This window comes from Perognathus longimembris, chromosome 2, assembly GCF_023159225.1.
Source record: "Perognathus longimembris pacificus isolate PPM17 chromosome 2, ASM2315922v1, whole genome shotgun sequence".
Taxonomy (NCBI): Eukaryota; Metazoa; Chordata; class Mammalia; order Rodentia; family Heteromyidae; genus Perognathus; species Perognathus longimembris.
This window is the reverse complement of record NC_063162.1, coordinates 115,295,534-115,322,460: the sequence shown is the minus strand read 5'-3', so window position 1 is coordinate 115,322,460 and position 26,927 is coordinate 115,295,534. Positions and strand designations below refer to the sequence as shown.

General features: G+C 36.8%; 1 protein-coding gene across 5 annotated transcripts in view; it reads right to left on the bottom strand.

The window, feature by feature from the left end:
• The window catches only part of Cdk14 (cyclin dependent kinase 14), a 511,316-nt gene that overhangs the window by 403,096 nt on the left and 81,293 nt on the right, over nt 1-26,927 (bottom strand). For 4 of the 5 annotated variants that reach the window (XM_048339985.1, XM_048339984.1, XM_048339983.1 and 1 more), the window contains one exon: nt 1,161-1,406. In XM_048339985.1, the coding sequence (XP_048195942.1) occupies nt 1,161-1,406 (246 nt within the window). Of the gene's footprint in view, nt 1-1,160; nt 1,407-17,342; nt 17,890-26,927 lie in introns of those variants that run through there. The other variant, XM_048339986.1, reaches the window with a different exon arrangement.

Here is a 26,927-nt window from a genome sequence, read left to right as displayed (position 1 = left end):
GTAATTTATAAAATGTATGAAAGAATATAAGTTCTCCAAATTTTCTTAATCAAAACTTAAAGTCCTTAGAAATATGAGATTATACTAATACACATGTGACACAGCTGGACCCTGACTCATATCATAAAGATATAAGAGACAATTTGGGGAAAACCAGAAAATAAATTCTCAACAATGTTTCATTTACAATGTTAAATCCAAGCCAGACCTGAAAATGAGTTACAACAAAATAACAGAATATTCAGAAATCATTGTACACTTCTTTTGTGAAGTAAATATCTGTGTTTCTAAAATCCATGAAAATATTTAATCACTAAACTCAGAGTATTTGGAGAAATGTTTTCTGGAAGGTAATTGTCATAATGGTGGAATACTCATAAATGGGATCACTGTCCTTATGAGACATGAAGGACATAATCTCTCATCTACCTCTTTTTCTCTGTATCCTTCCAACAATCTATGTTCTTTCTTCCACATGAAAATATTGGAAGAATGCCCTTATCAGACACCAGATATTACATTTTCTATAAACTTCACCTTGGAATTTCCAGCTTGCAAACTGTGAGAAAAAAAATTCTGTTGTAAGGCCATCCAATCTTTGTTATTCAGTTACCATGGCCCAAATTGAGACATCCATCTGACGTCAAAATACAAGAATGGCTTGATTTAGAGTAAAAAATTTCTCTTTGAAAGTCAAATTCAATGTCACTGTCTTAAGTTTCAAAATATATCCATTAGAAATAAACTCAATACTACATGTGAATAAACGTTAACATTTATCCTGAAATAAAATTTTTGTGAGTTTGCCAATTTTGAAACTGTCCACAAACACAGTAAAGTTCAAGTACCTCTTCAACAGTCTGAAATGCAAAGGAGTTTTCATTATAAATCCCTCTGACTAAAACTAAGGGAGATAGAAAATTATTCCAAAAATAAATTGACTCATTTCATTAATTTGCTTGCTGGTTGCTTACATGTCAAGTCTCTTCATCTATTTTGCTCACTCTCCTTTCCTTTTTCTTTCAAGACATTTAACCACCCTGGGAGAAAATGCATAAAAACTCGTAACACCACCTGCCATCTTCTTGCACAGTACATTACTATTATAAGAAGGCTAGTCCTTTTCTTTCCCCAGTGATCAATAAAAGGACTTCACTCACCGAGCTGGGGCTGGAGTGGCGTCTAACTTTAGGTGACTCTTTGCCAGCAGAGGAGGACTTAAAGTTAATGCAAGCATTGTTCTCCGAATGCACCCTTTTAACTTGATTAGTTGGTTTCTCAAATGGGTCAAAAGTGCTCTGTGTCCTCTGAACCCTGACTTTTTTATCCTCAGGAATTGTATCCAGGTGTTTGATCACTGAGTCCATTCCCTGGCAGTTCCGTGTAGACATCTTTGTGACACATATCTGGAAAAATAAAAGAATCAAAATTCAGAATTCCATACTGGAAGAAGCAGTATTATCATAAACCATGCTGACATGTAAGTCTATAAAGGGGGCTCACTTCAGCTTCAGGAAATACCCAAGAAACCCATGATAAAGCTTTACTCACTTCAATCACAATATGAAATATTCCAATAATCATTATATATACTTTCCTACAATATTTACAAGAAGCTCACAGTATACCATTAGTACCCATATACTTTGAACCCATTATACACACGTTTTATCATCTGATTATAAATGTGTATTTCTGAATCATTAATGTTCAAAAAACACTGGGCTGCATCAGGTGCACAGTTAAGTGATAGGTGATCACAGAAGCAGTCACCCCATGCTAGAGGAAGAGGATATTGTTTGGTTTAAAAAAAGGCTTAGGTCTAAATAACAATGTTTAAAATATGTCCCCACCTTGAGTACGCCTCAAAATTAGAATAATAATAATACTTAGATTAATAATACTTAAAAAGGTATTTGTATATTTTTCTTTTCAGTTCCAAAGTTGATAAATAATACTATCAATAAAGAGCACTGAGTGACACTCATTTCAAAAGTTTGCATGTCTTACTCCTCTAGACCTCTATTTTGCTTCACGATATCTAGTCTCTTTCTACACAACCTGCTCTACTCATTTTTAGTCTCACTGACTTTCTCCCCTATTTTTTACTTTATATTTTTGCCCTTCATTCCAAGCCTCTGGAGATTTTTAAGTGCTTTCTAAAGAACTATAGGCCTTTTGCTTGTTCTTTATGTAAAGCTAGGTGTCACTGTCTGGATTTTAAAACGTCTCTAAATGGCCCACATTAAAGGCCTGGTCCTCAGACATGGTGCCACTGTGAGATGGGGCCTGGTAGAAGGAGGTTAACTTACTGTAGGGGTGCCCTTCCTCTGTCACTTTGCTCCACAGCCACCATGAGGTAAGAAATTCTCTCTGCCATGTGCTCCCCACCATGATGTTCTGTCTTGGTAGAGGGCCAAAACAACTGACCAAGACCCAACTGACCATGGAATAAAATCTCTGAAACCATAAACCCACAGAAATGGTCACCACTGCTAAGTTGTTTATTACAAATATTTTGTCACAGTGACAGAAAATCTCTCACCATATATATATATATATATATATATATCACATAAAACTCTATATAACTCAAAATGTCTCTCTTGCTATATATATATATATATATATATATATATATATATATATATATGAAATTGCTTTTACAGTATCTTTTACTTGAAAGGTCCACATCATATATGCTATTGATTTTGGAAAAACTGACAATATTTAAGAAAAATTCACATTGTTACATAAAAACACAAAATAAATTTCTTAAAAAGTAGATCGTTTTGCAGAAACATCTACAGCCTATATTTACAAACATATGTCTTCTTAACTAGTTCCAAGTTCTGTCAATTGTAACATATGCCAGTATGCCACAGTGGTTTTCAGAGTACCATGCTTTCCCAGCAGGCCACCTACAGAATACATACTCTATACAGTCTTTCCCAAGTTCCAGCAAACTATATTTCTAGATTAGGGCACATTTTTTCCTATAGTGCTACAGTTGGCTTAGTTGGGCTTTGCTAAATTATTAAATTTCAGTGAACATTCATTCTAATAAGTAATCTTGGTATTTTTTAGGCTAAAATAGATAAATCTCTGAGATACCTATTACATGAAAGTTATTATCAAAAAGTACAATATTGAGACAATAATTAGCCTGTATTTTAAATACTGCTGTCAGCTTGGTACTGGCTCAAAAGCAAGCCTGAAGATCAATGGAAAAGACCCAGAAATAAAGCCAGTTCCTTATGTAACATTGGATAAAGGAGCCAAAAAAATGTGGTGGAAAAAAAAGATAGTCTCTTCAGTAATTATGTGGGGAAAACTGGACATTCATACACAGAAAACTAAAATTGAATCTGTTTGTCACCATACACTAATTATCAATTCAAAGTGAATTAAAGACCTCAACATCAGATCTGAAATTTTCACACTGTTGCAAGATGGAGTAAGAGAAACACTAGAACTTACAAGCATAGGCAGGAACATTTTGAAGAGTCCCAGGGCAAACAGAAGAGAGACTTGACAAATGGGATTAAATCAAAATAAAGAAGTTTCTGCACAGCAGAGGACATAGTTACTAGGAAGACAGCTAACAGACTAGGAAAAGATCTTTAGAAGCAATACATCAACAAAGGCCTAATATCCAAAACATACAAGCAGCTCATGAAACTAACTCCTACCCTCTCAAAAAAAAAAACCACAATAATCAATAAAACAGCAACAGAGAGACATCTCAGACTAAGAAAGACAGCAAATATATGTATGAGGAAATGTTGAAAAGGGAAATGCAAATCAAAACAACTTTGAGATTCTATCTCACTCCAGTTAGATTGGCCAACATCAAGAATTCAAACAACAGGGCTGGGGATATGGCCTAGTGGCAAGAGTGCCTGCCTCATATACATGAGGCCCTGGGTTCGATTCCCCAGCACCACATATACAGAAAATGGCCAGAAGTGGCACTGTGGCTCAAGTGGCAGAGTGCTAGCCTTGAGCAAAAAGAAGCCAGGGACAGTGCTCAGGCCCTGAGTCCAAGGCCCAGGACTGGCAAAAAAAAAAAAAAAGAATTCAAACAACAAGTAATGCTGGCAAGGATGTGGAGAAAAAGAACCCTATTGTACTGTTAGTGGTAATGTAATCAAGTACAACCACTCTCCGTGGTAGTCTGGAGATTCCTCAACGAACTAAACAGAATTTCCTTATGACCCTTCCATACCACTCTTAGTCATCTACCAGAACATTACAAGTCAGAATACAGTAAAGACACTTGCATGTTTGGCACTATTAGTGTTGGTCCCCAGATGCCCTACAATAGATGAGTAGATGAATGGATAAAAAAAAAATGTGGTACCTATACTCCATGGAATTTTACACTATTGGAAAGTACGGTATTATGTCATTTGCAGAGAAATGCATGGACCTGGAACATATCATGTTAAGTGATGAAAGCCAAGGTCAGAGAGACAAATGATGCATGTTTTCTTTCACATATGGAAACTAGATCTAAAATAAAATGACATGATAACTTACACAGGACTCTAGGCACACACAACAAGACTAAAGGAGCATACTCTTAGGGGAGAAACCCAAAGGCATAACTCTTCTGAACATTTAACATAATATTATTTATCAAAACAAATTCCAGGAAATGAAAACATGGTTTTTTGTTGGGTTTTCTTTGAATTTTTTCTTATTTTATTTTTTATTTTTCTTTATCTTACAGAGACAGAAAGGAGCCCAGAAATGGAGGAAGACTGAGCAATATAGTCATGGCATTCAATATATATATATATTGAATATGTATATGAATATATATACTATGTACAAAATGAACTCTGCAACTTTTGGACAGGGATGGGAAGGGGAAACTGGAGGAAAGTGAAATAGTGACTACAATAAGAATTGTACTCATTACCTGACATAATTATGAAATGGTAACCCCTCTGTACAATACCTGAATAATAATAATACAATTGTATTTTTAAAAAACAGTTGCCATTTTCTATTTTGATAAACACAATTCTAAAACTGTACCTAATGCCCTTCCTTTGCCTAAGAATAATCACCTTTTGAATGTGTTTATGATGGGATATCCTATTTTTTTTTAGTTAGGTCCTATGATAAATGGGAGATTATTTAGGTGGACCTGATGTAACTGGGTGAATTTTCTCCAGCTAGTGGCAGAAATAAAAGTCCAAGAGATGTGGTCAGGCTTTCCTGGGAGAAAGCAAGCATCCACACGATGAACTGTCTGCACAGCCACATGGCAATACACTGAGGTTTGCCTGACAACTCACAGGAAAATGGAGAACATCATCTTGCTTGCATAGTTTTTCTACCAACCAGAGATCTCTTAAGAGGATCCTGAGTCTCATTTGAGAACCCCAACCACAGACAGCATTCTGCTTTCAACCAGCTGATAAGCTCAGGCCAATGATGTCCTAACCTACCCAAACTATGAAATAATAAGCCTGTGTGGCTATGATACTACATCACACAGCAATAGAAAACTGACACACTTGTTTTACTGAAGTTTTTTGAAGCATTTTGATATTTGGACAGGGCATTCCTATAGAAAACTGCTGCATATACCACTTCCCAAATCTCCCACACAGGATTAAATATCAGAAAAAAAGTAATGGCATGACTGCTATCAATACATGGCTACCGAGAGTTCTCAGCACACCCTAACTCCATCACTATCCTAAAGTTCATGAATAAATTCTCCACATAATTAAGTTGCTATACAATTTATGCTGCTCTCCATGCCAGGTAGGTTTGTGTGAACAGCACTGGTATCAGCATGCATTTTCATCCAGGTAAGTAATCTATACTTGAATTTTCCACAGAGGGCAAAGAAACAGCTCTGGAAACATTCCCAGTTTCCAATATTTGGAGCAAACTACGTAAATGTTATCTGGCTATCTCTGTCAACTACAAGCACAAAAGAAAGCAGAAGCCAGGCCCTTGAATCCTGGCCCTTCTTAAAGATCTGGAGAAGGAGCCTTGTTGACCTCCTAAGCTTGTCTTGCAGTTCACTCTGCACACCTTAAACAGAAAAATGAGAGGATTGATTCAGATAAAGACCCGACTGTGAGAAGTAAGAATGAGTGTTCATTCCTTGTAGAAAGCTGCATTTTCTGGCAACTCTCAGAATGACATTATTGGTATCTCTGAGTGTAGGAAGAAAAGAGCACCTAGCCCCTGCTGGGAAGGTGGGTCCTGGAGTACAAATTACACACTAGTGCTACTACCCAGCACCCATGCTTCTTTGTGAATCCTAGAAATCTGTCAGCAACCTAAATAAACTCTTCCCTTTCTCAAACATAACTTGTCTCCTCATTTCCCCAAGACAAAATGTCAGTATAAATAAAAAATAAACTCTTGGTTAAAAAAAAGAAAAGAAATATGACTTCATATATAGGAAAAAATCCAAGGCAGAAACATGGCATGTCAAATTATTTTTTTAATATAGAGGGAACCCCTAAACTTGAAAAGGCAGATTTCTCCAGCCAATATATAGTAATACTTTTGTTTATCCATTATTAACTTTTATATGCATGTCTAGATTTTGGTCTGTGTTATAAGCTTCCTATAAGAAAAAGACACTCTTGAAAGTTAACAGCTTCTATTTCACAGGAAAGAAGCCGGGCGGGGGATCAGGGGAGACCTGAGAGACACCAGATATTATCAGAAAAGCAAGATCCTTCCAAAAATTTCAAGGTGAATGCTAGTAAGACACAAGATTCTACCTAAAGAGTCCTGCTGACTGATTATTTATTGGCTCATACTCAAGAAAAATAAATGTGTGGTTCAGTCAAACAAGTTATTGAAAGACTATGAGTTTATTAAAAAAAGAAAATTACTATAAATGGCAAATGTAATAGAAAAGAAGGATAAATATAATAGGATATATATATATATATGTATAAAAGTTTTTAGCACAGAAACTGGTAATAGTCAAAGACTTCCAGACAAAGTAGAAACATTACTAACATTAGCCATGGCTTCTAAGAGGGTGTGGGGAGAAGAGAAGTGGAAAAAGGAGGATAATGGGGTCTGCTCCAGTGATTACTGACCAGGGCATCACAACACAGCATTATGCTAATGCTCCCCAAGCAACATGTTCACAAAGTACGTATCTGTTTCTGAGACATCATGCTGTAAACAAAATTTATGTAAAAGCAATAGAGAAGACATTTTTAAAATAAGTTAGTTTTCAGTAACATATGTGAAACTTAACCACTATAAAGAAAACTGAACTTGACTGGCAGCCAGTGATTCAAATAATTAATATGAAAAAAAATCAACCAAGACTCCAATGTTCAAAAACAGAAAACTAGGCTGTTCTGAAAAAGCAATGCTTTAACTATAACTCTAAGGGTCACACACATGCATGCACACACATACATATGTACACACATACACACACAATTAATTACTCAATTAGAAGTCATATGAGTATACCTGTATGTATGAGAAGGTATAAAATGCAATTAATAAAATTAATTCAACCCATACTGTTGGTGTTTGGAAAGAGTAAATGTAAGTGCAGTCACATAATTTCCAATAATATTTGTGCATGTTTTGGCTGTTTAAAGTATCTGAAATATATTAAAATCATCACTCACATGGAATTTGTGTTTGAAATTACGTAAATTAATTGTCAGTAATCAGTGCTTAAATAGAGGCAAACTTGTTTTTAAATTTACTCTTATGAGCCACATGTTTTTTGAGCATATGGGTACTTGGCCAAGTACAAGAGCCATGAGCAGTAGCTGTTCCAAGTCCACTTGACCTCCAACGTCCCACATACCTTCAGCTCTCACTGTGTGCAGTCTCAGTTCAAAAAACATTCCTCCCACAAGCCACAAGCTGGCCTCAAAACATATCTCTACCCAGAAGTCCTGGCTGATTAAATCCCCATCCACTCAGCCAATTCTTTATTGAGAATCACCTCAGTTACTGAATTTAGTCTCCTTCAATGCTTTTCATACCTTAAATTGTAATTATTCCTTTTAACAACAATTTCAAGAACTTGATTAGCACTCCAATGCAATGAATGTGCTCTATATTCTTTTAATAGCCCTCAAGAGCAAGGTTGCCTCCAACTCTCCTCAGGATGAGTCTAGTAAAAGTTTGTTGACTAGTTCATGAAAGGTAAGAGATGTCTGTAGTATAAAAAGAACCCTGGGATCTCTACCCAAAGCCCAGCACCATAAACAGCTGTTATCATCTCCTGTGTAAATAAGGCATTACAATATTAATGGGCATTAAGGATATGCTTTCTCTGTGACTGCATTTTTTTACACTTGCCCCATTTAGAAACTCAAGGAACAAAAATCTCATAAGCAAGAGTGTCTCATGGTATCAGAAGCACATAAAAAGAAGAAAAATCACAAATACTGAAATAAATTTGTGGGGGGGGGGTTCCAGTAAGTCCAAAAGAAGCTAGAATTTCAGTCTAGGTAATAAGAGATGCAACCACACACATGGATATTTACCTTAGTTTAGTCTACTCATCTTTAACAGAGACTTGTCATTTTCCTGGCAGAACATAATCTCGGTAAAAATAGCTAGAAATTCAAATAGCATTAGAAACTCTAAAAGTCACAGTTTGACCCACAATTTTTGCTCAGAGCCATGTGAAACAGACAATTGTCTTCTGAAGTCTCAGCAGTTGATGTGAAAGAGCAGAGCAGAATTCAGCTAAGGCTGGCATTCATTTCAATTGAACTCACTTGGGCTAAAAACTGTCCCTTTGAATCAACATATTTTTTCCTTGCGATGGGCATTTTTCTAGGGTCCTATTGGATCTTCTCTACTTCACTTCATACACTCTGTTGAAGGCAGGCACTGAAAGAGAGCTGGTTTGAAACACTCCAAGCTGACCACAGCAAATATGCATCATGTGCCAGGCAGCAGAGAGGTCAGAGTATTTCAGCATTCAAGAAAAGAACTATCACAGGGCCAAAGCAAAACTATGAAATAAACAGAAATTTTGACAAGGTACATTTGTTTTTCCTCCTTTCTATCACCCTATGAAGTACTGAATGTTTTCTTCTACTAGATAACTTCTCTAAAAAATCCATTCCCAATAATTGGAAAAAAATCACCATTCATTTAACCAGTTTTAGAGTACTTATATCAAAAAAGTACCTCTCCCAGAGTTATTTAATCATTACTTTTATAAAAACAAAAAAATTTTCCTCCCCTACTAAGCAATTTCAGCTATCAAGGAATGAAAGGCACAGTATTGGGTGTAAAGGGAATAGGAATAATTTCTAATATCCATGTCAGCTGCCTTCACCAATAATTTCAAACTTCAAGATCGGAAAATATTCAGGCTCCTCTTTTGTTGCTATCTTTTGTCGTGTGTGTGTGTGTGTGTGTGTGTGTGTGTAAACAGATAGCAAAATGAATGGGCATGGAACCAAGACACAGAATATGTCATTTGTACGTACATAGAGGGCTATATGTAAACATGGTTTACTTACAACTCTGCTAAATCAGAATCTAGCTCTTGCCCAAAACCACCGTCAGAGTATTAGCTAAATGTGCACATGCCAGAATTAATTCACTTATGTCCCAGTCTCTCATAGGTTAAATGACACAACTGAACTGAGCATTCCTAACATTCTACTATGAACCCTGGGCAGCAGTTTACAGTTGGCAAATTATTTATAAAGATCAACTAGATATATCAGGCAGATGAATTTACTTCATTTCCTTTTATATAGCTTTTCCCTTTTAGGGTTTCCAAAAGATAAAGCTAAGCATATACAACAAATATTTGCCCTGATGTCACTCTCCCGAAATCCTGGCACACCATATTACCACTCATAATAGTTTATATAATCTATGTCATTTAAATGTATGTGCTATCATATATTTTCACTTAAGCTATATGTATTTGGAGTATGTTACGGGGGCAGGGGGAGAGAAGTCTGTCTTAGTTAATTATACTTCCTGACTTGACTATGGATACCTTATGTCAAAAAAACCATATTTTCTGATTCTTTTACGACCTCAAAGCACAAAACACTGGCAATGAAATGAGTGTTCAGTAATAGTTGCTCAGTGATGGGTTCTTTTCCTTATTCTAAGTGATTCTTTTTAACTAATAGTAGATGCTTAAAAAGTTGGTCCTGAGAAACTACACTAATATGAGTTGCCTTCGGAATAAAAATATTTTCTAGTCAATGAAAATGCTTTCACTAGCTGTTCCTACTTACTCCCAATTTATTTTCTATTATTATGATCTTGTGTTTAAATGTCTATTTCTCTATTGGCTAGTTTCTTTGGGATCTGACCTAATTTCAGTTGAGCCCTGAACCCATCAGGGTTCAATGGATACAGCTGAATGGAAAACTCTTGAGGACATTACATTCTATTATGCTGTTTCGGTCCTTACTAGGTAGGCTTCAATGCTTTCCCCCAACAGGAGAGATAACTGTTGTAGTAATTCTATTGGTCCTCCAAGCAGTTGTTTGGTAAATGTTTCTAAAAATATTTCACTCAGCTGCTTTCTGCTACTTCTGTTTGTGAAGAATACCATGTGTCCTGAACCAGGTCCTCCCTTAAGAGGGAAGAAGGAATGCACTTCTGCCATAATGCAGAACTGGCATTTCACTCCCGGGCTGGGCAAAGTGCAAAGTGCTGAGCTCCTATTCCTGTTCTGTAGAAGGCAAAGTGTAACTTCTTTCAGATACTATTTCCTCAAAAGAAATTTACTATCCCAAAAGGTCAAAGGAAAGAAAATGGTACATATATACTCTGACTTCCATTTGGTATCCACACTTACCATCTGGTTAAAACTCTATCATGCAAAAAGGGACAAAGTCAAGAGCAAGAGTATAGCATTCATATCAGATGGCCATATGTGTTTCTAGTGTTAGAAGGTGAAATGTTTGAATTGATCTCAATGTTTATCTGCCTACCTCATAAATATAGCTAGAGAACTCAGGGCATATGAGATGAGAATCTACATGTAAGACAAGGGAGAGACTTCATCCTGAGAGTTCATATAGCAAAACATAGGTCAACCTACAAAATCCCCATAGCTGTAGTGGGGTAATCGAGAAGGGAAAACCTATTTTCAAGAAAACACAAGAATCAAGCTACATGAAGTGGTTTACACTGCATGGCTAATTAGTTTCTTCATCAAGACGTGATACCCTCAAAGCTCTGATTCTAGTAAGGAAGGAATCTTTTCCTGTAATGGGGTTATTTTCCCTCCTCTCCCAGAATTTATAGGTTTAAATATAGGTTTTCTTTCCTTTTTTTTTTTATTAGGTTTTTCCCTGAATCATGCCTGTGAGGGATATCAGTGTTACTTTCAAAGACTTCATGTGATGCAGAAGTATGAAAGAACCTGGCCAGGAAGACTGCTATTAATCATAATAACAAGTTAAAAATTAAAAAGCATGTGAGTGGCAGTAATAACTAAAATGTAGAATGGGATGAATTTGAAATTAATAATATAATCCAGAATGGCATGTGCCTGTGCACACATGTCAGTGTATGGGGGTTTTGTTTTGTTTTTTCTTTTGTCTTTTTTTCTTTTTTGGTCTACAGAAGCTTTCCTTCCAATCAAAGGTTGTACAAAGGACAGACTCAGGTGCTACTTGAATCCTGTTGTTCAATTTATGAGTTTCACCGTACCCTCCCTGAGCTTATTTGTACTAAACTAGTCCAGTCTTTCCTTTATGTTTATACCTACCTATCACTCACCATTTTGTCCCTCATGCAAGATAGAACGTCCAGAAGGTGCAATAATAATTAAAAAAAAAAACATCATCTGAAAAGAACATACTGTGAAGGTATGACTGATCCAATAAAACCCGAATTCTTTCCCCAGTAACCATATGAACAGCATGCAAAAATAAATACTATAAATATTTTTAAATTCCTTCCTTGAAGGAGAAATAAAATTGTGCACGTTGATTCTTACTCTGAAGCAGATAGCTATGTAAATAAATACAACTTACATTTCTTCACCTATAACAACCATCTTTAAAAGAAAATTTAAACATATTATTAGTATGATGATAATAATTTAGTGACTAATATCAACTGCTATGCTCAAGTTTTAAAAGTTACATGATTGTCTTCCAATAAAATCAATCTACATGCAAACCCAACCAAAAAAAATCAGGAAAATATAGGGCATCACTCAATGTTTGAAGCTCTTCACATTTTCAGAGGCTCGTATGTGGGTCACTAACCACACAGAGCTTATGAGGAGAAATACAGGGAACAATGATCCTTTGAAAAGCAAAGGCAAGTATCTCTGAATGCAGCTCTAACAATTGGTTCATCTACTGCAAAGAGCTAAACTTTCTGCGGTAATAAGTTTGACAGCAATCCATAAATAATGAAGACCTAAATTATTTCAAGAAGACCTTTGTAAAAACCTTTCCTACAACTGAGAAAAGTCAATAGTGATTCCTAACAGAGACGTACAAGGTGAATAGGGCAGAGCAGTTGGAAGCTCACATCCTGCTGCTTGTCTGCTACCTGAAAACAAACCCCAGCACCTCCAGAAGTATGTTACTGTCAACTTCGTATTTTCAGCCAGATCTCATTTAGCTGAGGAATAGGCTTCCGGGGCAAATGTGTTACCAACTGGGAAGAAGAGTAAGTCTAGTGAACACCTACACTTCTAAAGCCTGTCATCTGAGGAACAAAAATCCAGATCATTCTATTACATTTTTATCCATTCAGCTATTACATTAGGCACTAACTCAAAGAAATATTTGTAGTGCTTTATAATCAAGAAATTTGGGGGATGGGAATATAGCCTACTGGTAGAGTGCTTGCCTCACATACATGAAGCCCTGAGTTCTATTCCTCAGCACCACATATATAGAAAAAGCCAGAGGGGCTGGGGATATGGCCTAGTGGCGAGAGAGCTTGCCTCGTATACATAAGGCCCTGGGTTCGATTCCCCAGCACCACATATACAGAAAATGGCCAGAAGTGGCGCTGTGGCTCAAGTGGCAGAGTGCTAGCCTTGAGCAAGAGGAAGCCAGGGACAGTGCTCAGGCCCTGAGTCCAAGGCCCAGGACTGGCCAAAAAAAAAAAAAAGAAAAGAAAAGAAAAAGCCAGAAGTGGTGCTGTGGCTCAAGTGGTATAGTGCTAGCCTTGAGCAAAAAGAAGCCAGGGACAGTGCTCAGGCCCTGAGTTCAAGCCCCAGGACTAGGAAGGAAGGAAGGAAGGAAGGAAGGAAGGAAGGAAGGAAGGAAGGAAGGAAGGAAGGAAGGAAGGAAGGAAGGAAGGAAAGGAAGGAAGGAAGGAAGGAAGAAAGAAGGAAAGGAAGGAAGAAAGAAAGAATTGGTGCTGGGTCTTTAGCAATATATAATGCAGTGCTAGAAAAAAAAAGATGGAAACTGAAACTTCTACATGTGATGATCAGCTAGCCACCTGTCATGGTTACAAAGAAAAACCATTTTAAAATAGTTTCTCAATCTCTACAACAACCCCTATAAGGATGTATCCATTTTACAGGTGATTAAAGTACATAGGAATTAAGCAGTATATACAAGACCACACAGATAAGAAACATGGCAGAGGAGGATTATTGGATTTAAACTACAAAGCATAAGCTCTTGACCATTTTGTTACCTGTCTTATATATCTCCAGAGAGTTACATACTACCAGAAATAAACAAAGGACTGATATGACCTGAAATATTTCTCTCCATTCCCTTTCATCCCTTCTTATGTAAAAGAAAAAGCAGCTTGTCACCAGTACAAAGTAACTGCCCTGTGGTTATCTTCTGTATTGCCCTACTACCCCCACCCTGGAACCCTGCACTCAATCAACATACATTTAACTAATCTAATTCTGAATCATTTTCATATCAAAGTTCAGGCCATACAGAAAAACAGAAAGATAATAAGCAATAAGACTCATTAAGTAGGACCAGGCTACTTGGGAAGATGGAACAACTCAGGTAATAGGTGTTAACATGTTGACTCCTTTTCCATATATGTTTGGGTCTCTGGACAGGGAATTCAAAGCCTGAATATAAAATGCTGACTGATCTACTCTAGGAATCATCAAATCACTTGACAAAGAAATTGATAGCTAAGAGGCTTTCTCAAAAGTATACCTGGTCAGAAAAACCATCTGAATTAAGAGAAGCAGAATCAGGGAGAAATTCAAGAAAGAGAAAAAACTATTGATGAAGCTAGTCTTTCATCATACAGTGGAAATCTTCCAAGTATGGCATCATTCTTATATCTTCTTGTGTTTTCTCTGATAATTCAGAGGATGTCTGGGGGTTTCTGGTTGAATGTCTACTGAAAACAGGAACTGGGAGTGAAAGATAGCTTCTAGTGGACATTCAATGACTTGAACGGGGTTTTGACCAGTCTTCAATTATAGAAGTTAGATTGAGTAAGGGACTAGAAGAACAGTGAGTAAAATCTGAATGTTAATTATGAAAAAAAGCCCAATTCCTCACTGAGTTCTTTATCAGCTAAGAAAAGATGTAAAAATCTCAGCAGTTATCATACTCAATTACCAAGATATAGCAAAAGTCTAAACAATATATCCATCTTTCCTTCCTTGGATTTCTATGCCTTGTTTCTATGAATTTCTATGCCTTTTTCCCTAAATGCCTATGATATTATTTTGTTTGGCTCTAAATGACCAATTATGATGTCTAAGTCAGAAGTTTTTTTAGTAACCTCATATAATAAGGAGTTAGGGGAGGAGAATGTTGTCTTTTCCATATAAAAATCAAAGCACACACTAGAAAGTAATGAAATTCTGAAACATGTTACAGTATAAATGAACTCTGAAAATACGCTAATCCAGAACAAAAGGCCTGTGAAACTTGATATGAAATGAGGTACCTGAAACACAATTTTTACTTGGGATGATGAAGACAATTCAGAATTGAATAGTGGTGATGACTGCAAAGTACAAAAGTAGTTAATGCCACTAAAGTGCATTTTTCAAATTATCAAAATGGTCACTTTTACATAATGTATATTCTAAACACCATTTTTTTTCCTTTTGTGTCCTGAGCCTTGGACTCAGGACTTGAGCACTATCCCTGGCTCCTTTTTGCTCAAGGCTAGCACTCTGCCACTTGAGCCACAGCACCACTTCTGGACGTTTGCTGAGGAATCAAACCCAGGGCTTCACATATAGGAGGCAAGCACTCTTGCCACTAGGCCATATTCCCGGCCCCTCTTAACACCATTTAGACAACTGAAGTAGTAAATAGTATCTCTTCATGATTACCAAAATAGAAAAAAAAATGAAATGAAATTAAAACTTTGCCACAGAATTTCTCTTGAAATAGTTTAAAATAAAAAACAAGTCAACTGTAAGCTTCATGAGGACAAGGGCCAGATCGATTTTTATTCATCACCATTACATAGTAGGCTATCCATAAATGCCTATTTAACAAACACATGTCTAAAAGAGTAAGAAGAGTGCTACAAAGTAAGGTTCTCCTAATCAGGAAATATAGTACTTTAAAAAAAGGTCTAATTTAGTATTCATAAGAAAGTATGATGGAGCATATTCCAGGGGAATCACTAATACTACTACTATGTCTAAGCTCTTTCTATTTCCTCCGTGCTTCCTTCACAGCATGCTCCACAATGTTTTATATATAGTAGATGGCTAATAAATGTCTGTACAGAGCGGGGAAAATAAAATTACAGAATCAATGTCACATTACTTCTTTACTGTTCCCCTTTTAAAAATTACTTTTTGTAGATGCACATTTCCTTCTATTAGAAAAATTTTTTAAAAAATAAGCCTCACAGCTTGCCCAAAGTGAAGGCAAAAGTATAAACAGCTAGAACATATCAAATATACCCTTAGAAAAAGAAACAGCAAACATTAGCACACCACCTAAATAATTTTTGAAAGAACAGCGTGTACCTCATCTTTATGTTTTTAGGAAATAAACAATCAAAATAAAAAGGATTTCAACTCTCTTTTGGTAGAAATTCAAATATTCATTCCGAAAAACAAATATCCAACCTTTATAGTAAACAGTAGAATAAATAGAGAAGTATATGTAAAGCTTCACCTCCAGAAATTACTTATTTTGCATGATGACATGCTACGAATATTTCTCTCAATTAGCCTATCAAATAATGAAGTACTCTTTCTTAAATATATTTGTGTCACAAAATTATACACAACAACCTTACAGCCAACATCTAAGTTGGATGATTTTTTTTCTCAACAAATATTCAGTCTATTACATTAATATTTCACCTTTATTACCAAGTTACAAATACATAAGCAGAATGTTTAAAGCACAAAATACATAAACAAATAATCAAATACTTACATCCTTAATATTTAGTACCTATATAATAGGTAGCTCTATAGAAACTCATCAAGACTATACAATATATTAGTTTCACTGTGAACAATATTAAAACATGCCCTTCAATTTCAAACCCCCTCACTACCAAATACTGTGTGCCAATTAGGAAAGAAAAGAGAAATTCAACCTTGGTAGCGTCAATGTTTACATTTCAATCCCTTGATTTTTATCTTCTTTAAGAGCGGGGAAGCATCCTTGTGGAGTAGCCTGTCTGCTGCCCTGGTCTCTCAGGCATGCAGAGGCTCTCCATCAGCATCCAAAATGCTAACTGTCCACTAGGATAGCCAGCACTTCAAGCAGAACTGCATGAAGGATGAGCACTTCTTTACATGAAAGCATAACCACTACAGGTGTAATGATGCAAAATACCAGCACACTGACCTCTGCTCCACAGCAGACACTTAGAGCAGGTGCATTTCTGTGCTCCAGGAGGGGAGGGGAGAGGCTGGGATGAGCAGGGAGGAAGCCCCAGATCCCTAAATATATTCGAGGTAATTTATTCCACTCAGATACAATCCAGCTAAATTCATGGACATCACAGGAAAAAAGTGCTCTCCTGTCCTTCACTTGCTTGACTCAGAGGGCATTCGGCCAAGCATAGCCAGTCAAAACAATCTCTTCAGGCTATAATAAATAAGACTAGTTTCCAAAGAAATAAGACTCAGATAAGGCAAAGAGCAGTCTCTGAACATTTTCCTCATCACTGCTATTGCTGTTTACAAACTATAAGCAAAAGCCTAGGGTGCCTCGGAGCCTCTCATGAGTAACCTCCTTGTCAGGTCCCTAATTTAAATACCTCTTTATCAATCTGTGATGGTTTTGGCAGATAAATAGAAGAGAGTGAGTAAAATGACATGCATAAAATGAATCCTTTCAAGTTGTAAATGAGTGAGTCAGGATTCAGACTTGCTGAGATGTTCCAAATTAAACCCTTGCTATAATTTTAGGCATGCTCCGTCTTACCGTTCTGCTGTTGTCTCCCTCAGGCTTGATTCACCTGGAACTCTTTAACATATCTCTAGCAACGTGCTTGCACCAGGCCAGCCTCGTACAGCAACAAAATTCACATCTTTCTGCACTAGCAAGCTGAAATGGTATGGCCGTACTACAACCAAGAAAGGGGGAAGCACAAGCAAAAGAAAAAAAATCCAGAAAATCACTTATAAGAAGCTGATCTCGTGGAGTAAAACCAAAAAAAATGGTTTCAGAAGAGCACAAAGAACATAATAATATCCAGTATCAACAGCTTTAACAGTTCAGTCCCCCCTCCAAAAAAAAATCCTCTTTTTTATTTTTTCCTGCAAACACGATGGACTTGCCTGTGGAGTTCCCAGGAAGGCAGAGTAACCGGGCGCTGCAGCAGCATTGCAGCCAAAGTAAGCGTGCATATGCTGTCCAGGCAATTCACAACACAGACTCCTCAGAAAGATATTGATTTGCAATGCAGGCTGCTTCAAAAGAATACAGAATGGGAGTCAAACAGCTACTGGTGATTGCATAGGAGGAAAAACATTTAATCAAGGGGATGCACCTCATTATGCTCAATTCAATTTTTAAAAAGCAGGGGGGAAAAGCTAGTAAGTGACCTGAGTGACAAGCCCATTAAATAATAATCTAAGATCCTACAGAAGTCCAAGTTTAGGCTATCATCATGAATGCTGGAAAAGTAGGGGAAATGGTTTTAATGGATCATGTGCATAGGTTTGTCATATGCAAATGAGCCATAATGAGAACTCTAGAATAACCATGCACCAAATATATGAGGTTAAAAAAAATGCACAGGTGTAGCAGTTATAGAACCAAACTGAGAAGAATGCATAATTGATGAGCCTGCAGAATTCTCTGTGGGCTCAAACTTCATACCACTCTCAAAAATAAAACACTAACACAAACCAGATCTCACAATCCTTAGGCAAATTGTGCCATGTCATGCCAAAAAGGTGCTGGGTGGCAAAGGAAGAATGCCAAACTACTACTCTCTTAGCGACCCCTACAGGAGAGTGGTTGATCTGCATTGTGCCCTTGAAGAAACACAAACACAAATTAAAAGCACAACAACAAAACTGAGAAACCTCAGACAAGAAATACAAAAGTTACACGTGAATCTGATTTCTTAAATATTCACTTTCTTAGGAACTAAGACACAATAGGAAGTAGTTATAGTATCAATAAGTAATAACTATTCCCCAAGCTCCCAGAGCTTGAATATACAATGGTGATCAGAAGGCTGAGGGCAAAGTAGTTCCCCTTCTACCCTACTTGGTTTTAATCTCCTCCTCTCTTCTATACTGGAAATTTATCTTCACCTCTACCACTTTTGGATGGCACCAAGAAGATAATTCAACTTTTCTCCCCTAAAACACAAAAGTCATCCAAAAAAAACTTTCAAAAAGCTCTTATTAAAATGCAAATATGTACATAAAAGCCAAGAAATAAAGTTTTCTTAATATCTGAAAACTATTGAAGCATTCTAGGACCTTTCTGCAGAGTGGACTTGATTTCACCATATCTCTGAAGACTTGAGATTGTGGTTGTACTCATCCCTCTACCCACAAATACTCTTTTCAGAACCAACAGTACTTCTTCGTTGAATTGTTAGGACTTAGTCATAGGCTTTAGGAAATTGTCCCACTTAAGGGCCATTAGGAGCAAACCATCTCAATTGTACCTTTCTTTTAATTCCCCTATCCAATGTAAGATAAGGACAAGTATCTAGCAAATATTAAATAAATATCTAAAATAATTAATGAATTTCCCAACTCCATATTTTAGGGCTCAATTTTTTTCTTAGACAACCTCTCTCTTCTATCTTTTAATATTCCCCTGCCCCTCCCCAAATAATCTAAGGTATACGTGTTACCTTAGCCATTTCATCTAAACAGTTCCTTCATCACTTTTTCCCATTAAATTGGCTGAAAAAGGTATGGAAAGTGTTTATCGAGGTAACCTGGATAAAACTCCAAGGAGCATAACACAATAAAATGTCTTTTATTTTTATGTGTTCATTCAACAATTATATATTGCTGTGTATAGCAATGTAAACAATCTCGTTTTCTACATTCAAGAAATCAAATGAGCGCTTACAAATAAAGCAAATCAGTCTTGGCGTGCCTGGCTAGCATACATCCACAAGGTCTGGGGTTCAATCTCTAGCATTAAAAAATAAAGAACGAAAAAATACAAATGTAGGACAATGAGATTATCTGTAATTACCAAATGTTTGTAAGAAATCAGAATAAAATTGTAAAATGATTAGATGAGATCTAACTTGAAAATAGAATTTAGACTAATAACTCTAAATACTTAATTGATAAACCAATTGGGGGATCTTAAAGCCAGGCACTGGTGACTTACGCATATAAATCTAACTAGGAGGCTGAGATCTGAGGATTATGATTCAGTGCCAGCCTCAGGCACAAAAAGTCTGCCAGTCTCTCATCTCCAATTAACAAGCAAAAAGCCAGAAGCAGAAACATATCTCTCAAGTGTAGAGAGACAAATTTGGGCAACAAAAGCTAAGTGAGAGCATGAGGACCTGAGTCTCAGTACTGGAACAACAACAACAAAAATCTTAAAAACAGAAAGCATATGATCAAAGTCCATTATATGCATATATGGAAATATTATGATGAAGAGTTTTAGTATGTAAAATCTATTATAATGCTAACAAAAAGTAAAATTGAAGAAGAAAATAAGTGACTATAATACAATAAGTTTTATTTTGTTTTTGAGATAAGGTTTCATTATGTATCAAGTCATCATGCTCATCCATGACCACTCTTCTGAATGCTGGGATTATAGGACTGTACCACCACTCTGGGCAAAGTAAGTTTTTGAGAGCATTCAGTTAAGACTTCTCACAGGAAGTAGCATAAAATGGAAGCTCCTAGTATCTGCCTAGGCCAGCTGGGGAAGAATATTTGAGGAACCTGAAGACTCACATAAGATCTGGACCTGAAATCCTGAGTAAACAACTGAGGGTTCCATACAGCAGCTGTAAAGGCTGAAGGAAAGGTGGTGCAATGCTAGGGCAAAAAAAGCACCGATGAACCATGCTATCTTAGAAATTGTATCCTACAGGAAGCTGTTGAAGTCTTTTTCAAAAGGAAGGTCCTATAGTACTACAGGTGGCTAAATACAACTTTTCATTTTATAACAAGTACAAAAATGGATTTGTAGAGGTGAAGGTGTGGGAAGAAGGGAGGTCACATGAGAAGATATGAGTTTAAGGTTTAGATATAACACTAAAACAAAGCAATGGAACTGAGGATGGAGAGATAAAAGGGGTAAGGGATATTTGATGTAAGTAACTTGATCAGTGACTGAACATGAGGTCCAAATATATTTATATTTATCTACATAATGTACTATATTCAAGAAAGAGAGAGAGAAAACATCAATTTTCTACACATTGAGTTCTAGGTATCTCTACTACCCACAAGTGGAAGTGTGGAATGGGCAACTATAATATAAGAGTCTGGAGCTCAGGATCAAAGTCAAAAATGCTTTTGTGTGCCATGGGTCCTGGTTTCCTAGAAACAAAGTTGAGCCAGGATCCTTGCTTGATTTACTGTGGCATGCTCGCATGGAAACTTGGAAGCACGGCAAAGAGGGGATAAGTCATTTAAGATGGTTGTCAGATGACACACTTGCACCCTACATCAGTCCTTTCTGAAGCAAGATGGACAGCCTTTTGTATCCTTCATCCACCATCAACTGACTATGGCCTAGACAACAAAGACTTCTATGTATGTGTATATACATGTACACAGATATACTATATCTATATAGTATAGATGTATATACATATGTATATAAGTATATGATAATGTATATGCATGTATATGCATTTATAACACATGTGTGTTATGTGTGTATGTACAGGTCGAGTGTACACTGATCGAAGCAGACCTGAGTAGGGCACCTCCAGCACCAGTCAAACTAGAGTTTAGTCACAGTGGACAATTTTCCCAATTCCGGCCTCTGACATCTTTTTCTTTGATGTTCTATCTGCCTAGAATATTCTTCCTGGGGTGATCACTTGGCTGACTCCTCCCTATGAGTCAGCTGAATCTCAGGGCAACTACTCTTCCAAGTCCGCCTCTAGTGGACCACACTATGGTCCACTATTGTGCTTTATTTGTTTATCTTCCTCCCTCACTAGAATGTAAACATCTCATGAGCTGGGGCTTTTATGTATTTCTTCTCTTATGTCTCCCCAGCCACTAAAACAGCACTCAGTCCTTGCTGAATAAATAAATAGTAAGAGGTGCTGGTGACAGTTCAAACCAATTCTGTGGATGCATGCAGCTTGAAAATGGATGGAGAGCTTAAGGAATGTGTGAGAAGAAGCAGTGTCAACCAAACACAACTTTATGGCTGCCCATAAAGCAGCAGTAAAGATAGTGGCTAAGTGGCAAAGATACAGGAAATTAATCACTATGTTCATGCTATGAAGAATATCTTTATTAGGGAACACTGCTATGTGTACAAAACCAAATGACTTAAGAATGCTTGAAATAAAGGTTTTAATTTCAAAGAAGAGACAACAAATCTTACCAAAAACAAAAACGCAAAACCTAAATACCATTTCATAGATATATTGTTTAATGGGACAAAAGGTAAACAACAAAAAGACTAGAATCTGATATTGATAGCTCTTTGGGGCATGTAAACAAAAATTGAGCCACAGTCCTGGTCAGCATGACTCTACTCTTTGCTTCTATGAGCTCAATTGTTTCAGATTCTGCATAAAACGGAGAATGGGGCATTTACCTTCTGTGCCTGGCTTCTTTCACCTTGCATTTTCTCCAGCTCCACCCAAGTTATTGAAAATGACAGAATGTCTCTCACTTTTTGAAAAGCCAAATAATGTTTTTATTTCATATACCACATTTTCTCTGTCCATTTATCTCTAAGGGTATAGGTAAGTTGATTTCATAGCTCAGCTATTGTGAACAGAGCTGCAATAAATCTAGAAATTCTAACATTCCCTCAAAAAGCTGATCTCAAATCTCTTGGTTAAATACTCAGAAGTGAGACTGTATACCTGTATCTGTATGTTCATCCTTAACATTGTCTTCAGATTTGACTCAATCTTGCATATAATAGATGCTCTGTTTCATGACTACAGATAAATCCTAATCTGCACATTGCAAACTATAGAAAATATGTCGGGGGGGGGTAGAGAACACAATAATAAACTTCATCTAGGTTGCAAATTAAAAGTCCCAAGATAGAGCCACTGCAGAATGACTTTACATAAGAAGCAGCATGCCAGGTAAGAATCATGACTCTAATAACGGGAGCAGGTCGATAGACCATAGTAATAAAAAGGCAGGCCTCATTTTTACCTGGCTTTCAAAAAACCTCAAGTCAAGGTTCATTTATGCTTCTAGCAAAAGTTTATAGCCTACTCCTTCTTAAAAGATTTTTCTCATTCCTTCATGCTGTATCTTCAGTCATCTTGGGTAACAACTTGTCTGTATCTCAGTCTTTGCTTCCTATTGTAACATTTCAAATCCTTCAATCATAACACTCATATTCACATTACAATATACACTAATTTTCTACATACCTCAAATATGGTTTCTCTGTGTGTATATATATGTGTATATATATAGACATGTATACTTACATATTTATTAATTATTCAGGGGTCATATCAAATAGGTGAGCATTTATTCCCACACTACCTAATACAAATAAATCTGTATCTTTGATGTGATGCCACATACCAAGAGGGTGGAACAGAGAAAATTCTAATGTAAAAGTGATTTTTATTATATCTGCATTCACAAAAGAAGAGTATCAAAGAATGCAGGTGTTTACAACTAATATGATCTGAGAAATATTAATTAAATTGTAAGAGTCCAGTGGCAGACATAAAATCCCTCGGTTGCAGCAAAAAGAAAAACAAAAGGCACTGATGATTTTCTCATGAAGCTAGTGAGAATGGAGGGTACACACACACAACTATCAAAAGGCTCCTGAGGAAACTAAGGCTCACCTTGTAAAATTTACCCACACTTTTCAACTAGCTGCGAAGGGGACAGACTTTTCTAGTTCAGAATAGTACGTTAGTTTTCACTTCTTTTAATCACAACTTTGTAAGTCTTCACTTAATTAGAAAATGGAAAAAAAAATTCCAAAAGGATGAAAACCTTCCCAAAATGATGTCAAACAGACATATGGGAATAATTCTAATTTCATTTACATTTTAAATCTAGAAAATTCTGTGGCTGATCTACTGTGTATTTTAAAATAATAAAACAAAATTTATTCATTAATTTGTTTCCTTTGTCTCATCTTACATACTCAAGAAATAAAACAAGAGGTGGGACAATAGGAAAGAATAGCCTTCAAAGCTCATCATGCAACCATAAACAACTGAATATGAAAGGATAACCAACCAAAGAAACTCAGAAATTAAAGTGGCCACTTTTTTGATATTCACCTTTTCAAATTAATACTGGTATAATTTAGGCCAAAAAGCACAAGTACATCACCCTCAAAGAATAGAAAGCAATCAGAATTAGGTGCTGCCTAACTCAATCTCATTGGTATAACTGGGAATTAGTTCAGTTCACTACAAACATAGCCAACAGGGATATTAAGAACTCTGAGATGTTTTCACTAACTCCACCACCTTTCTGTACCCAGGAAAATGGTGATGATGTAACACTCAAACACTAGTTGAACTGTTTTTGTCACTTCTTGTGCAATGTTTTTCTTGAGTGCTTATTAAAATGAAGTAGGTTCCACAGGAAGTAGAATCAGTTGTTTGGAGTGGCCTGTTCCTCTATACCATTCACTCCAGACTAGGTAGGATTGCGCCCTGTCCAGGATGGTCAACAAATCCCATTTAGGCCATTCCTCCTTCTCTGAGGCTCAGCTACATTCAGTCTCCCACCTTCAATGATGGCAAAGCAAAGAAAGTGTTAGCTTAGAGGCAGCAAGCAATGGCATCTCTACCATGAGAAGCACTAGACTGAAATCGGGACACTGGCAGGTCCTAAGTAGAAACAAGAGAAATAGACAGAGGGCACTGATTAGGTAGGATGTAGTGTCCCAGCCTGAGGTCCACAGCACAGGTAGATGCCTGATTTTCTAATACAAAGCTGCTCAGCTCTTGTTTCTACTCCACCATTTTATCCTTCCAATTAATCTTTTTTTTCCCTTCATAAAAATGTATGCGTAAGTATACATTTAGGATGCAGAGCTACTATGAAACACCAATGGCAGAACTAGGGCTAAATAATTTTTAAATGTATTGCTTTGAACTCTAAGTAAGGGAGATGTTAGGTTGGTGTTGATTTATATCAGAGTAAGAGAGGATGGCTTTAATAAAAGTGAATGGTTTTACTTCACACACTTAACTCCCTTCGTATTATATATATATATATATATATATATATACACACATATATGTATACTAACCACAAACAGGCCTTAAATTTCACTTTGTTATTCATTCCTTAGAGGTTATAAGAGAAAGTTATGAGCGTTAACTACACATGATGTGTAAGCTTCTACAGATAGTCTGAGTGCTTTGGCCCATTTGTTTAACCCAGGGTCCAAGTTGCTGTAGTAGCATATACTAAAACTTTAGGCACAACCCTAAAGTACCATACCCTTTCACCATCCATAAATTCTTGGTAAATATCACCACTATTGTAACTAGTTATGACTGTCACAGAAACTATAAAACTGAAATCAAGTTTGCTGCACAAATCCTGATCTTTTTAAGGCTCCTGACCATGAAAAGAAAAGAGTTGTTAAAGAAGAGCAAGGGGATTTGGGAAAAAGTGTAAAAAAAAAAAAAGTACTAAGGGAGTTATGAGGTATATAAAGAAAATGCTAAGAAGGCCTTGTAAAATAACCCTGTTTTACTCTTAAAAGATTTTTCTCTATGTTCTATTCATTTACTAGGCACTTACTGAGCTTTGTATTAGGCACTACGGGGGGTATAAAAATGAATAAGACATAACTGCTGCTCTCACAGACATTTACACAAATAAATGTAATACAAGAAATAATTCCCATAGAAAGTGTGACCAAAAATACAATATGAGTTGAAACTGTGGGCCTTCAAAAAGATCAAGCAAAATTGGCAGATTTTCAATTTAAGTAATCAAGTTCTAAAGAGTAAAATCAAAGGGATTCCATAGGCACAGGGAGATTGGAGGTTTTATATCCAAAGACTAGCAGTGATCACTCTGGCACAAAAATTGTTATCTATATCTGGATATAAAGTGATAATATAACAAAGAAGCCTTTGTAATATCATAGGAGCACAGCTCAGAAGAATGAAACAAGTTCTGGAATTTGAACCCACATGAACAAGGGTTCTTTTCTCCCCTCTGATGGAAGATTGTTTAGATGGGCTCCAGGGTCTTTGCATATACTACCTACCCATATGGTCCAAAGATATGTTTTTTCCTAGTTGCTCTGGATGCAGACAACCAAACTTGCTGCCATATTCCTTAAGGAAAATGTGGCTTCAAGAATTGCTGCAACCACTCAACATGAGGAACTTGAAAGCTATTTTACTTCTCTTTTCTTCTCTTCAAGAACACAAATCCAACTTAAATATTTCACAACACAGAACAAAATTTATTTAGTTTTATCAATCTACCCCCATGCACCTGACTCCATTAATCTTGTTTCTCTTACTCATTTAGGGTGCTGAGAACAGGCACTTAAGGTACAGCTGCTTCCTCAATGGCCACATCACAACACGTTTCTCTTTGCCTCCCTCTTTCTCTGTTCCTCCCTTCCTCTTTCTCTCCTCCTCCTCCTCCTATTGCTAGTCCACCTCCTCTTTCCTACCTCCATCTCTCCTCCTCCATCCTCCTTCCTCCTCTTCTTCCTTCTTCCTTTTTCCTCTTCCACTCTTTTTCTTCTTCCTCCTACCTTCTTCTTCCTCCTCTCCCTTCCTTCTCTTCCTCCCCGATTCTTTCTCTTCTTCTTCCTATCTCCTCCCTCCTCCCCATGCTCATATGGGGCTTGAAATCAGTGGCTCACGCTCTGGCTAGGCTTTCTTGCTCACAGCTGACACTACTACTTGAGCCACCACTCCCATTTCTATGACCAAGTGCTAACTAACCACAACACCAGCAGGATTACCTGACTTTAAAGAACCACAATGAGGTATGGATCCACTTTGGCTCAGGTATTTCTTGGCACACAACCAAGATAATTTACCTCAAAACCCCAAGAGATAAAACACATTTGATAAGGAGAAAAACAACAAGATGAACAACATAAACAAGTATATTGGAACACTAACTTGAACATCAAGTCAGAGGCAAAACACCTAGATGAGTTCCATTAGGAACTCTGAGTTCCCAATCCAGGCCTTGGACAATCTTCCTTACTTATGCTAATAATAATAATGGTAACAGTATTATACTTAGGAGGGTTGTACAGAGGCATACAAACTGCTTAGAATAGTGCTCAGCAAGGCAAGAGCCTTCACAGCCAAGTGGTAACATAATCTATATGTAGGAGTAAGCAGATGCTAAGTTTTTAGACACCACAGATAGT